General features: G+C 43.2%; 1 protein-coding gene across 6 annotated transcripts in view; it reads right to left on the reverse strand.

Annotated features, from left to right (window-relative positions):
* dclk2a (doublecortin-like kinase 2a) overlaps window positions 1-15,911 on the reverse strand; it is a 330,873-nt gene that overhangs the window by 66,724 nt on the left and 248,238 nt on the right. For all 6 annotated transcript variants that reach the window (XM_043699555.2, XM_043699545.2, XM_043699574.2 and 3 more), the window contains one exon: window positions 11,556-11,664. In XM_043699555.2, the coding sequence (XP_043555490.1) occupies window positions 11,556-11,664 (109 nt within the window). The remainder of the gene's footprint in view (window positions 1-11,555; window positions 11,665-15,911) is intronic.

Genomic DNA, 15,911 nt, shown 5'->3' on the forward strand with positions numbered 1-15,911 from the left:
ACCACCTTCTGTCTTCTACCATCGAGCCAGTTCTGTATCCAAATGGCTAGTTCTCCTTGTATTCCCTGAGATCTAACCTTGCTAACCAGTCTACCAAGAGGAACCTTGTCGAACTCCTTACTGAAGTGCATCGAGATTACACCCACTGCTCTGCCCTCATTAATCCTCTTCATTACTTCTTCAAAAAACTCAATTAAGTTAATTAGCCTAGCCAATTTCATACTGCCTCTGCTGTTTGCTATGCAAATATTTCAGTGCTGTAGCTTCACTGGGCTGATATCTCATATTTCAGCAAGCTTAACACTACTCTTGGCATGGTCTTCCACACTTTTCATTGAACCAGGTTTGACCTCACTTTCTGGTAATCACAGATGAGCCAATACATGAAGTCACAGATTGTGACTGAATATAATTCTGCTGCTGCCAATGAGATATAGTGCCTCACAGTTATCTAGTTTTGAGTTGCTAGATCCGTTTGATGTCCACTCATTTAGTGCCGTGATAGGACCATACACCATGATAAAACTAGACTTTATTTCTACAAGTGTGGTGTGGTGCTCAGAATGACCAGTTTTCTTGAGGGTGCAGCTGCAATAAGTAGATTGATGGGGGTAATGTCAAGCAGATTTTTTTCCAATTTTTTTTTGGTTCCACACCATTTAGTGCAGATCGAGTCAAACAGCTATGTAGTTTCAGATTTGGCCAGTTTGGTCAGTAGCGAAGCTACCAAGTCCCTCTTGGAAATGGCATCAATGAACCCAAGCAAAACTGAAGTCCATGGGAAGCTTGGGAAAACTCTGGCTGGTTGGTATCATATCTAGCACAAAGAAAGATGATTATGGTTGCTGGAGCTCAATCATCTCAGCCCTATGACATTATGGCAGAACTTCCTCAGGGAGTGTCCCATATATAGACCCATATATCGTAAAGAGTTCTTCAAAGACCTTTCCTTCAACTTACAGTCAGGAGCTGGATGTTCAATGATGATAGCACAGTGCTAAACACCATTCATGAGCAATCAGATTGTAAAGACTTGGTAAAAAACAATGACTGCAGATGCTGGAAACCAGAGTTTGGATTAGTGGTGCTGGAAGAGCACAGCAGTTCAGGCAGCATCCGAGGAGCAGTAAAATCGATGTTTCAGGCAAAAGCCCTTCATCAGGAAAGACTGTGTCCTTGTAGTTTTTTTACTTTTGATTGCAAACTGGAATCTGAAAAATGGACTGTTATAAAACAAAGGGCTTGGGAAGGAATTGCTGCATTTCTAAAATCAGGTTACTAAAGCTCATTGGGAGTGGTGTTTACACTGTTGCTTTGTTCAAGAAGCATTGAAGCTGTTTGTAGATGGCATGGCACTATGCAGGTTTTGCAGAATGAGAGTTAACCAACAACAGCAGTTGATTGGTTACTCCAATTATGACCAGTTGTGGATGGTAAAGATCAGCCTGATGACAATTCTGATTGGTTTCTGGGAGGCTGAACATCTTATGGTGGGATCAATACTATGAGAAGCCTTTGAATTGCTGGAAGAATCACAGAGTCATAGAGATTGTACAGCATGGAAACACTCCCTTTGATCCAATTTGTCCATACCGACCATATATCCTAATCTAATCGAGTCCCACTTGCTAGCAACCAGCCCATATCCCTCCAAACCCTTCCTATTCATATACCCATCGAAATGCCTTTTAAATGTTGTAATTGTACCAAACTCTACCACAGCCTCTGGCAGGTCATTCCATGCACATACCACCCTCTGTATGAAAATGTTGCCCCTTAGGTCTCTTTTATATCTTTCCCCTCTCACCCTAAACCTGTGCCCTCTAGTTCTGGGCTCCCCCACCCCAGGGAAAATACTTTGTCTATTTATCTTATCCATGCCCCTCATGATTTTATAAACGTCTATAAGGTCACCCCTCAGTCTCCGATGCTCCAGGGAAAACAGCCCTAGCCAATTAAACGTCTCCCTATAGCTCAAATCCTTCAACCCTGACAACATACTTGTAAATCTTTTCTGAACTCTTTCAAGTTTCACAACATCCTTCCAATAGGAAGGAGACCAGAATTGCACGCAATATTCCAACAGTGGCCTAACTAATGTCCTGTACAGCCGCAACATGACCTCCCAACTCCTGTATTCAAAACTCTGATCAAGAAAGGAAAGCATAGTTAACATCTTCTTCACTAGTGCATTTTCCCAAGTGGATTGTATCAAAATTTTCATAGAATCACAGAATCCCTACAGTGTGGAAGCAGGCCATTCAACCCAGCGAGTCCATACCAAATCTCCGAAGAGTATCCCACTCAGATCTATCCCTTCTACCCTATCCCTGTAATCCTGCATTTCGTATGGCAAGTCCACCTAGCCTGCACATTCTTGGACACTGTGGGCAATTTAGCAGGGCCAATCCACCTAATCTGCAGATCTTTGGACTGTGGGAGGAAGCTGGACGAAAGCCATGCAGACACGGGGAGAATGTGCAAACTCCACCCAAACAGTCACTTGAGGCTGGCACTGTCAGGCATTAGTGCTAACAACTGAGCCACTGTGCCACATCCATATCCATATGCAGCATGGCTTGGACAAGGACTGAAAAGTAACATTTGTAACATACAAGTACCAGGAAATGACCATCTCCAACAAGAGAATCTAACCATCTCCCCAAGACATTCAATGGTGTTACAATTGCTGAACCCTTTATCAACATCCTGAGGATTACCATTGCTGAGAAACAGTACTCCTCCCAGCCATATAAATATGTGACTGCACAAACAGGTCAGAGGCCTGGAATTCGGAGGCAAATAATTCACTTAACTCCTGAAACCCTGTCAAACAGCTACTCAGTAACAGAACACTCCCCACTCGCAGCGTGTATCCAACCACATCCAAGAAATTGAACACCATCCAAAGCAAAGTAACCAGCTTAATTGACACCCTATCCAACACCTTCAACATTCACTCCCTTCAATACACCACTGCAGCAGCACGTACCCTCTACCTAATGCACCATACCAACTCACCAAAGTTCACTCCACAGCATCTTCCAAGCCCAGCTGCTCTATTAGCTAAAAGAATGAGGATAGCCAATGCACAAGAACATCATCAGCTGCAAGTTCCTTTCCAAGCCATAAGCCATCCTGACCCGGAAATATATTATCGTTCCTTCACTGTCACAAGATCAAAATCCCGGAGCTCCATCCCAAACAGTATCATCAAGCACTGCAGTGATTCTACATTGGCAAAGGCAATTCAGAACGAGCAACAAATACTGGCTTAACCAGCGACATTCACATCATGTGAATGAATAAAAAAATCTTCTGATTTTCTCTGACTTCAGTGTCAAAGTGGATTCAAATGTTTGCCTTGTAACAAATGCCAAAAGATACCTCAGCGCTTTACTGTGGCAGCAGATATCACCAGCAGATCCCTGGAAGGAACCAAGGCTAACCAAATCCTGGGCTGTGGTGACCTTGACAGTTCTCCAGTTATCTGGGAAAGAGGTCTTATTCAAAAGGCTGTAGATGTCAGCAAAGACCTTCCCTGGAAGTCTGAATGTCCTGAAGCACACTGCTGCAAAGACCATGCGTGCAGACCCTGTGCTGGGAATGTCAGTACCCTTGTGCTGGCGTTCTGTGTTCATCCCCTCTGTCTGTGGAGAGACATACTGAGGAGGAGGAAGCAGCTGCAATTAATCTGTTTCTTTTGGTTTTTGGAGTCGTTGCTGCTCATGTTGCTCCAATATGCAGTGAAAGATTAAAATGGAGGATGAATCAAAGACAAGTGAAATTATATGCAGAAAGTTGGAACTCATTCACAAAGGCAGGATAGTTGCTCTTCCATTTTGCTGTTTAAAGGCTTCCCAGCCTGTCAATTTCATTGAACAAGGGCTCACTGCTGTACTCTCACCTTGCTGATCCTTGCAAGTTCCACGTAGATCAGGAACCTATACTCTATTTGGGATAGACACATTTTTGTTAAGCAAAGGTATTAGGGATTTGGGCCAAAGATAGGTACGTGGAGTTAGCCATAGATCAGCCATGATCTCATTGAATGTCGGAACAGGCTCAAGGAATTAATGTTGACAGTGCATTGCTGGAAAAGCACAACAGGTCAGGCAGCATCCCAGGAGCAGGAAAATCAACATTTTGGGCCGGAACCCTTCCTTATAAAGGGCTTTTGCCTGAAACGTGGATTTTCCTGCTCCTCAGATGCTGCCTGACCTGCTGTGCGTTTCCAGCAACACACTCTCAACTCTGATCTCCAGCATCTGCAGACCTCATTGTCTCATCAAGGGTTTAATGGCCTACACCCGTTCCTACGCTACCTAAAACCAGAGTGATAAACACAGTTAACTGCTTGCTTGAATATTTAAATTACTAACATGACAGTTCCTCAAGGGACCTTTGCTCACTTTGTAACGAATTTTGGAAAAACCTGGAATTTGTTGGTGGTTCTCTCAGGTTTCTGAGATGGAGATATTTTCAGGTCTTTTTACCCCCTCCTGTCCCCTGAGATCACCCTTCTCCTATTGACAATTCTGTCCTATATATGGACTTGGTATGAGAGGCACAAGGGATGAAAACTTTGAATGTGCAAGAACTCCCAACTTACAGTTGCTGCATTTAAATCAACGTGAGCTTCAGACAGTTGCGTCACTGTGTGATCAGAAGCTGAAAACCTAATCATCAATTGACAGGTAATATGTAGCTTGTTCAGCTTAAAATATGGCATACAAGGAGTGATTCTTTGACGATACAGTTTGAAGCTACATTTGTAAAGTACGGAAGCTTAGTGCTGTTCTTCCCATGCGTGCAGCTTCCACTGGGCTCACTGACAGGACTCCAATGGTAGATATAATCTTCCTGTGCACTCGTAACATATTGCCTCCTAACAACAGGAATATTGGAAGATTTCAGGAACTCCTGCACTCACCATCTAATCTCACAGTTTCAAATCAAATAATCTTGTCAGACATCTAAGGTTGCAAGTCCTTCTCTAGATGAGCATTAACAACTGAGTGGATTTTTACGTGAAGCACCTCAAAGTAACAAAATGGGGAGTAAAAGCATGCATAGCCCCTTCTATTCTAAAGATGTTCTTGACTGACAGCAAATTATAGCACAGCATTGAAAAAGCTTTAAACTAGATTTATAAGCAATAGGAATGAATAAGATGTCTTGATGATAATATTAGGAAATCTAACAGCTGTTCCATGCAGAACTGCTCTCACCTTCATTATAAGAAGGAATGGTCATGACTGCCTATGCGCTGTGGATTGGATGCATACATACAAAACATTTCCATTTAATTTTCTGATTGAGGTCACATGGGGCTGGTGGGTGGAAGTGCGGTGAGTCATGATGCTTAAGGCATCACGAATGTGGGGGAGATAGGTTTAATGGGACAACTGCCTTTTTTTTAACCCATCATTTTCATACGTTTGTACATGAAGTCAAAGAAAACATGTCAGAGCATATCTAGTCCTCTGCAATGTTTTTCTTTAGTAAATCGATAAATAAGGCTGGATTCACAGGACAACAATGAAAAGAACAACTCAAATCTCTCTCTAGCAAACAGCAAAATTTACAACAGCAATTTCACTTTTTAATTGTCTATTTGTTAAATAAAATACCAAACTGCCAGTGACCCTTACTTCCATAGGCAATCTTTTTCTCAGTCAGTTGTGTGTTTTTCTCATCAATAATTACGAACTCTAACATTGAGCATGTGTGTCTGTCAGTGTCATTATCGTGGACATGGAGACCATCGGAGTCAGTAATACATCAATGCTGTTATATATTTCATTTTAACATCTTCATTTGATAACTTGTTTTTAAAAGCCATAATTCTATCATGGGGCAAAAGATTATTGAGCTTGTAAAAGTTTGACGTCATGAATCCTTGTGTATGTGCCAGGTTGTTCTCGCTGTTGGGATTACATATTTATACTTAAAGGTGAGCAGGAAAAAGCTGGACCTTTTTAACAGTTTGCACATTCTCCAAATTCAAATTGATTTTACGTGGATTTCTTGGAAATGAATAAATGCTCACTGTGCTTTTCCTGTTTTGAACTGGAAATCAAGTGATTTTGGGGAAACAGCAAAGGTTTCAAGGAAACAAGAAAATAAAGTTTATTTCCTGATTTACTGACTTTGAGGGGGTTAGGCTCCCTTTGCTAATGACTGCCTTGCAGTCCTCTATGGATTTAGAATTCTGTTATACAGACCCAAGTGGCAGATTAAAGAAAACACTCCTGAAGCTGCAAGACTCCTGTTCTCATTAAAACCTGTTCTCATTAAAAGCCCCAGAAACCCTGATCAGAGTTTCCAAAAACCGGTATTTGTGTCTCCTCGATAATACCTGAAATGGTGGACTGTGACCAACATTCAGGAACTTGAATGAAATTGGTTGGAACTGGACATGTACGACACTGTACGACTATCAGTAATTCAGCGAGTACAATTTGTGGAGGTGTTGCAAGTATGGACTATCAAGGGTGGGTCCAAGTTTGGAGGGTTTAAAGTGTTCCTGTAGGCCTTGAGGAATGAGATGGTTGCAAAGGCAGCAGCTGAGGAACATCACATGACTGTAGTTTGTCAGTAATTCAGTTTCATCAAAGGGAAATCCACTGATGTCAGAAGTTATCATATTCCATTCTTTGATTCCAGATCTTTGATCCACTAGGATTGCTTTGCCCCCTTGGACTTTCAAAGAAACTCTCGAGAGAAACCTTTCTTTTAATGCTGTGACAGTTGGTGTGTGGGGGTTAAGAAGACATAGTCTAATACCAGATCATAGTTTAGATGTTAATCATATTTAGCACTTGCTTCAAGAATAAACACTTTGTTCATAATAAACAGATTATTTTGAGTTTATTGAAGATGCCTGGGGACATTTCTATTTTCTATATTGGTACAAAAAGAAGTACTGGTTAATTTGGTAACTGAGTGAACACATATATACTAATGGTGTGACTAGTGGAGTGGTAGGGTTTGTTTATCATGAACTGCTTTTGCAACAGTTGAGAAGCACCACTGAAGGAATAATCAGGGGTAATTATGCCAGATAGAAACTGGCACTGTGACATGATGGGCATCTACCCAGAGTGTGGGTGGGACAGCAGGAGGAGGGTGGGGTAACTCCTTCTAAGTTTAGTTGTAACTTCAAGATGAAACTGCATTCTGAAAGAGCCCTGTAAAAGGAGGTATGTCAGGCTAAATTCCAGAAAGGTCACTGGACTCAAAACATCTCCACAGGTGGGCGGCACGGTGGCACAGTGGTTAGCACTGCTGCCTCACAGCGCCTGAGACCCGGGTTCAATTCCCACCTCAGGCAACTGACTGTGTGGAATTTGCACGTTCTCCCCATGTCTGCGTCGGTTTCCTCCGGGTGCTCCGGTTTCCTCCCACAGTCCGAAGATGTGCAGGGCAGGTGAATTGGCCATGCTAAATTGCCCATAGTATTAGGTGCACTAGTCAGAGGGAAATGGATCTGGGTGGGTTGCTCTTCGGAGGTCGGTGTGGACTTGTTGGGCCTGTTTCCACACTGTAGGGAATCTAATCTAATCAGATGCTGCCAGAAGTGCTGAGTTTCAAATTACAGACCAAAGTCTTCAGAAATCCAGAGCAAGAACCAACCCAAGGATCCCCAGGTGAGGTCCACATACATAAGCCAGGAAGTCAGGATATCTGGTTCTCTGGCACCACTCCCCACCAATTCCTCCGCAACATTGATGACGGTATCGGCGCCACCTCTTGTTCCCGTGAGGAGGTTGAGCAATTCATGAACTTCACCAACACATTCCACCCCGACCTTAAATTCACATGGACCATCTCTGACACCTCCCTCCCCTTCCTGGACCTCTTCATCTCCATCAATGATGACCGACTTGACACTGACATTTTTTACAAACCCACCGACTCCCACAGCTACCTGGATTACACCTTTCCCCAACCTATCTCCTGCAAAATTGCCATCCCGTATTCCCAATTCCTCCGCCTCTGCCGTATCTACTCCCAGAAGGACCAGATGGCCTCCTTCTTTAAAGACCGTGGCCCAACATTTCAACTCGCCCTCACACTTCCGAGGACATGCAGGTCCTGGGCCTCCTCCATTGTCACTCCCTCACCACCCGATGCCTGGAGGAAGAACGCCTCATCTTCCACCTCGGAACACTTCAACCCCAGGGCATCAATGTGGTCTTCACCAGTTTCCTAATTTCCCCTCCCCCAACCTTACCCCAGTTCCAACCTTCCAGCTCAGCACTGTCCTCATGACCTCTCCCACCTGTCAATCTTCCTTCCCACCTATCCGTTCCACCCTCCTCTCTGACCTATCACCTTCATCCCAGCCCCCCACCCACCTATTGTATTCTTTGCTACATTCTCCTCGGCCCCACCCCCCTCCCATTTATCTCTTCCCCCCTGGAGGCTCTCTGCCTTCATTCTTGATGAAGGGCTTTTGCCCAAAACGTCGATTTTCCTGCTCCTCGGATGCTGCCTGACCTGCTGTGCTTTTCCAGCACCACACTAATCTAGGCTCTGATCTCCAGCATCTGCAGACCTCACTTTTGCCTAACGAATAAAGGCTGCCTGGTGCAAAACCTATACTTGAGCTGTGCTAGTAACTTACCTGGGAATTTTGACACTGCAGCCACAGCCTCTTTTTCTGATGTACGGGTACATATCTATGGAAGGTTGCAGGTTCTGCCATAAAATAAAAATGTGTAACAGTACATCACAGTACTGATCTAAGTCACAGGCCTGACTGGACTTGAAGGAAAGCAACAGATGACTCGAGGATTTTTGAGCTCACTTAATTAATTTAAACAATCCAAATTATGAGGCTGCAGTTAGGTGAGATGGGAAAATTTGAAGATAGCCCTGAACCTGACTCCATTCAGCCGCTTTCCAAGATTAACAGAGCTGGAGGTAGGATGCTTCCATGTGAGTTAGCCATTTAAATAGTATAAAAACACTGGGAGCGTCACACATAAAATCGGTTTTTAACTCAGAAACTTATCTATCATGTGACAGTTTATTTTCTTTGACATCACAGTATGTTCTCAAATGCTTTATAGTCAATTAGGTACTTTGGCAATGGAGTGACTGCCGTCGTGTAGGGAAAATGGCAGTCAAATTGGAGTGAAGCAATATTCTGCATAATGACCACATAATCTGTTTTACAAATATAGGGAATAAACCTTACCCAGGACACTGGGGATAATCGTTCCTCTGCAGGAAATAGTGGCAGCCATGTCTTGCTTTTGGCTTTCTTCTGAGACATAACATGTCTAACATCGCAGTACTCCTACATATTGCAATGGACTTTTCATCTAGACTTTTACATATATTTCTGGAATGGGTTTTGAAATAATACAAGATTTTTGAATCCTACATCAGATGTAGGTGTCTTTGGCTAAACCAACATTTATTGCCAAAATGCGCATTGCGCTGGAGAAGGTGGAACAGTCATAGAGATGTACAGCACAGAAACAGACCCTTTGGTCCAACTTGCCCATGCTGATCAGATAACCTGAATTAATCTAATCCCATTTACCAGCACTTGACCCATATCCCTTCCTATTCATATACCCAACCAGATGCCTTTTCAATGTTGCAACTGTACCAGCCTCCACCACTTCCTCTGGCAGTTCATTCCATACACGCACCACCCTCTGCGTGAACAAATTGCCCCTTAGATCCCTTCTAAATCTTTCCCCTCTAACCTTAAACCCATGCCCTCTAGTTCTGGACTCCCGCACCCCAGGGAAAAGACCTAGTTTATTTACCCTATCCATGCCCCTCAAACCTCTAGAAGGACACCCCTAACCACACCAGTAGATTAGATTAGATTAGATTTTAGATTACATTACAGTGTGGAAACAGGCCCTTCGGCCCAACAAGTCCACACCGACCCGCCGAAGCGCAACCCACCCATACCCCTACATTTACCCCTTATCTAACACTACGGGCAATTTAACATGGCCAATTCACCTTACCTGCACATCTTTGGACTGTGGGAGGAAACCGGAGCACCCGGAGGAAACCCACGCAGACATGGGGAGAACGTGCAAACTCCACACAGTCAGTTGCCTGAGGCGGGAATTGAACCCGGGTTCTCTGGCACTGTGAGGCAGCAGTGCTAACCACTGTGCCACCGTGCCGCCCAGTACTTGGGGCATAGAGACATTCACAGTGCTGTTAGCCACAGAGTTCTTTATTTTGATACAGATACAGGGAATGAACAGTGAAATAATTCCAAGTTAGGATGGTGCGTGGCTGGGGAGAGGAATTTGCAAATAGTGCTGTTCCCTTGCATCTGTTGCCTGTCTTCTCCTACATGGTAGAGGTCACAGGTTTGCAAGGTGTTGCTGAAGGAGCAATGCATTTCTTACATGTCATGCTTGCTGCCACATTGTGTCAATGGAAAATAAGCCAATTTGAAGGTGGTGAATGGGATGCTAATGAAGTGGGCAGCTTTGCCTTGGATGGTGTTAAGCTTCTTGAATGTTGTTGGAGCTGTATTTGTACCACTGGTCTAGTTCAGTTTCTGGTCATTGATAACAGCCAGGATGTTGATTGCAAGGCATTCAATGATGATAATGCATTTGAATGGCAAGAAATGATGATAAGATTCTCTCTTGTCTAGAGACATTGCCTGACACGTGTGTGGTACAAATCAGCACCTCAGGAATTGCAAATGGTATTGAGCATTGTTCAACCATCAGCAAACAGTCCCAACTCTGACCTTATGTTGGAGAAAAAGTCATTGATGAAGCAACTGAAATGGTTGGGCTGAGGACACTACCCTGAGGAACTCCTGCAGAGGTGTCCTAGAGCCAAGTTGACTGATCTCCAACAACCACAATCTTCTTCCTTTATGCAAAGTATGACTCCATCCAGCAGAGAATTTTCCCCTGGTTCCCACCAACTCCAGTTTTGCTACTTTCTGATGCCACATTCAGTCTAACATTGCCTCTGATGTCAAGGGCAATCAATCTCAACCCAACTCTGGAGTTCAGCTCTATTGATCATGTTTTGGTCAAGACTGTAACAAAGTCAGGAGCTAAGTGACCCTGGTGGAAACCCAAACTTAGCATCACTGAGCAAGTTACGCCTTTACAAGTGCAGCCGATAGCACTGGCAATGTCCACTTATACCACTTTAGTGATCATCAAGAATAGATAGATTGATCAATAATTGACCCATTTGGATTTGTCCTGCTTTTTGATGAACAGGACATATCTGGCAATTTTCCACATCGTAGATAGACGCCAGTAGCTGTATAGGAACAGCCTGCTACATGCCCAAGTAGCTTTGCTAGAATGTTCTCACTTGGAAATGAATATGCTATCACTGAGCCACAGCTGACCCCGTGGCAACTTTATACATTTAGCTTACGACATGCTGTAGGAAAACGCATTTCACTACAATTCTGCAGAAAAAATCTTCAGTCATGTGTAAAATGCAAAACAGTCTATTAAATAAATCACATTCGCGGTGTTCCCTTAAATATAAGTAAATGTTTCAGAGGTATTATTGCATTGACTTACCGTTCCACACATTCTTTAACAACGGCAAAATTCCCATCTCCAATCACCTTCCCAACTTTATATTTATCAAGAATAGTTGAAGCTGACAAGGATCTATTTCCATTTATACCTGTGGGTGGATCAAAGAAAACTTGGGTCATAATTTTCAGGTCTAACTGTACCAGGATCTCCACATTAACTGAGAGGGAGAAAAGTCAGTGATTCTTTTTGTGAGCCTTTCTACAGTAATAACTTGTTTTTGTTTGATAACTCTACCAGAACATTTTGACATAATTCTTTACTCATCAGCATTTCCTTGCACCCATTTGCGATGATCTGCATTCCAAAATGTTCATTCAGTCATCGACTGAGAGCTAACAGTGATCGATTGAAACACAACCCTGAAAGTAAATCACACGGCTTCCGAACCACATCTATTGCAAGCCTTATGCTTTTAAAGCAGTCAGCAGCATTCAACTGCAATCATTAGAAAGCAACTCACAAAGAATGAAACTTAAACAAAAGCACCAGGGAACTTAGCAAGGCATCGTTAGCCCAGACATGATCAAGGCAAAACTTCTAAGCTAGAGATCACAAAGTTTTAGACATGTGTCTTGGTCCTAGCTGCAATGCCATGTGGTATGCAATTGTTTAACTCAGATGAATCACTACAGAGATCAATATCATATTATCTGGTATTCTTAATGTGTGTTATTATAGTCCTCCTCCCTTCGATTTACATTCCCTCCCACACCACCCCTCTTTTACCCCCTCCCTCTCCACCCTCTCCCACATTCCTATCCCCTTTCCTCCACCCTGTCCACCTTCTCTACACAACGCTCTCAACCACTTCCCTGTCCTCATCTCCTTCCTTCTTCTCTTCTCCACCTCCCTCTTCAACTCCCTTAGTTCACCTCCTGCTCCTGTGGTGGGCGGGGGGAAACAGGTAGGAAGGGAAGATCTTGAGCCTGGGGCAAGGAAGGAAGTGGTTCAAGTCTGAAGAAGAGGGGAGAGTCCCATATCTGGAAGAGGAGAGGAAATATCTCAAATATGGAGTGCACGGGAGATAGGATCCATAGGGATAGGGTGGACGTGAAAGGATAGTCCCAAGCCTGGGTTATTCGGGGAAGGTTGTAGTCTTGAATGTGGGAGCTGGCTAGTTATATTCCTGAGACAGGAGAAGGAGTGGGAATTGGAGTCTGGAGACCAGAGGCATGCAGGACAGCTTAGTCCTGAGACTCAGGGGTCCTTGAGGGTGATCATGTTTCTCGTAGGCCTGAAGAGGCTTTTAGCCTTAGAGTCATGAGGAGCTGACATTCTGGTGGGGTAGGGGGTTCAGTAGAGTATTGGAAGTGTGGCATGAACTGCAAGATTCTTTGCCACTTATTGGACGATAAAGTTTTCCTTTAAAATATTTTCAGGATGGTGAGCTGTAACTAGTTGAATGCCAGTGCAGGGATTACAATTATTTACAATATATATTAATGATTTGGAAGATTGAAAATGAATGTACTACAGACATGTTTGAGGACGACATAGGCAAGTTAAGTAAGTGGGCAAAAGCTTGGCAGAAGGAATATAAAGTGGGAAATTGTGAGGTTATGCACTTTGGCAGGAAGAATAGCGGAAAGAGGTGGAGGAGAGAAGGAGAGAGATGAGGAGGGGGAAGTGGTTGAGAGAGAGTTGTCTACAGAAGGTGGACAGAGTGGAGGAAAGGGGATAGGAATGTGGGAGAGGGAGGGTGTTAGAGCGATTGCTGGGGGGAGTGGAAATGTAGGAATATTATCACACAGAAGATGTGGGAATCCTTGGGCATAAATCAATCAAAGCAAACATCAAAATTCAACTGGTGATAGGGAAAGCAATTGGAATGTTTGCCTTTATTTCAAATGGAACAGAGTATAAGAATATACATAGCACTAGGGTGAAGATACCAAGGCTTTTAAGAGGTATATTTTGTCTTGGTCTTTTTTTTTAATGAAGAGAAGTTGAGTTAGAGGTGCCAAGCTGTCTATTCGAAACCAATAAAGTAAACAAATCGTAATGCTTTTTTTTAATTGGAACAATGGAAGCAGCGTGAATGGATGGGTCCAAGCTCCCACAGAACCCAGGGTTTTAGTTTAGCTTTCAGCAGTGCCAGGGCTTTGAAGCTGGGTCTGGAAGGTCTCTCTCTCTCTGTTACAGCTAAAGGCTGGAGTTCTCTCTGTTTCTTGAATTGCTTGTAAGATAATCTATTTTATTGAATTTGCCTTTGCCAAGGGTGTGTTTATGGGATGTTATTATATTGGAACAGTTGCTGGTTAGTTTTTAAATAATCTATTATTCTGTTAAGTTTTCTAATAAAGTTAAGGTTGGCTAATTCTTCTGCCTTTTGTTTGCTTTTTAGCCGTAGAGCAAGAATAAAGTGTGTTTTGCTTAAAACCGACTTGCATAACCAATCAAATTACTTTGGAACACGGCACCTTACAATTGCCTTTAAATAAGAAAGATTTAAGGTCTAGACTATATCCTGAATATATTTGAAGGGGTTTAGTCTGATTCATAATATTAATCAGACCTCAACAGGTATACTATGAACAATTTCGGTACCCTTAACCAAGGAAATCTGAACTAGCTTTGGAGGCAGCGAGTTTTGAGAAGATTTGTAGCTCAGGTTGACGTTCTGGATGTGAGTTTGCTCGCTGAGCTGGAAGGTTCGTTTGTCACCATACTAGGTAATATCATCAGTGAGCCTCCAGTGAAGCACTGTGTTTGTTGATAGAGTTCTGGTTGGAATGCCATGCCTCTAGGAATTCTCACACCTGTCTTAGTTTGGCTTGTCCTAGGATGGATGTGTTGTCCCAGTCGAACTGGTGTCCTTTCTTATCTGTGTGTAAGGATACACATTGACTTGGGCCCCACTTACCACCCGCTGAGAAAAAGAACAGGAAATGACATCACCAGAGGAAATGATGTCACCAATCCTAAGGAAACCTAAACACATCAAGAGAAAGCGAGTCACGAACACCAGTACTTCACTGAAGGCTCACTGATGATGTTATCTAGTATGGTGATGCAACATCTGAAAAGGAACATTCCACCTCAGCGAGCAAACTTATATCTAAAGCCTTGGTAGGTTGATAGCATGTATAGCTGGACGGTATTAGGAGGAGAGGCTGAGTTGGTATTTACACATTTAAGCTCAGAAGAATGAGAGGTGACTTAATTGAAACATAAGATTCTTAGCAGACTTGACAGGGTAGATGCAAAAAAGTTGTTTCCCCTTGTGGGAGAGACTAGGAGTATCGGGCATATTCTCAGAATAAGGGGCTGCTCATTTAAGATACCGATTAGGAGGCATCTAATTTCTCAAAACATTATAAATCTGTGGAATTCATTATCGCAGAGGGCTGTGGTGGCTGTGTCATTAAGTACAGGTTATATTCAAGAATGAGATAGATTTTAATCAATAAGGGAATCAAGGGTTATGGGCTGAGGATTATCAGATGAGCTATGATCTTGTTCAGTGTTGGAGTGGACTCAATGGGCTAAATGGCTTATTTTTGTTGCTACATCTTATGGCCTTGTGAACTATAAAAATGTTTTAATCACAATATGTTTTAACCCTTTACTAATCTTGTCCCTATAAGAGTAAACCTTGAAGGGATGTCCAGTTTCCTTGGCTCTAGTGTAGCCTGGATGTTGGAGAGAATCATGCCCTGGTCTACAGACAGAGACTGACAGCAAGGGAGTACCAGGAGTTTCACTCCGAGGAAGTGAGGTAACAGTGATGTAGTTCCAAGTCAGGCTAGTGTCTGGCTTGAAGGTTAATTGCAGGTGGTAGCGCTCCCTGGCATCTCTTGGTTTCTGATCTTCCAGATAGCAGAGGTTGTGAGTTTGCAATGCGCTGTCAAAGGAGTCTTGGCAGGTTGGTGAGTTGCTGGCTTTCATTTCTCATTATATACATTCAAACCTATTTCCACTGTCTTTTACATCTTCTAATGTTACTCACTTATGTTGTACTTTTGTTATCATCTTCCCACCTCTGCTCCTCATCAGAGTTGATAACTCTGGCAGAGTGGACATGCAGGTCACCCTGACAGAGTGGCACAGAGGCTACCCTGGCAGAGTCCACCCTGACAGATGGGGTCAGAGAATGACCAGTTGGAAGTGCAGCATGCCAGTTGAAATGGAAGGTGTGAAAGAAGCTCTTAGAAAAAACGTTGAAAGAAGGGGAAAAGTTTTGTATACAGTTATTCAGATCACTTCATGGAGGGAGCTGCATTTGGTAACTCATGCCCACTTGCATCAATATGACAAGCTCTGGGTCAGTTTTGAATGTATGACTCTAGACCATAATGCTAAATGGTATTTATCTGTGATTGAGATTTGCTCCAA

This window comes from Chiloscyllium plagiosum, unplaced genomic scaffold (assembly GCF_037043375.1).
Source record: "Chiloscyllium plagiosum isolate Xiang-an unplaced genomic scaffold, Cpla_swu_hap1 HiC_scaffold_1, whole genome shotgun sequence".
Classification (NCBI taxonomy): Eukaryota; Metazoa; Chordata; class Chondrichthyes; order Orectolobiformes; family Hemiscylliidae; genus Chiloscyllium; species Chiloscyllium plagiosum.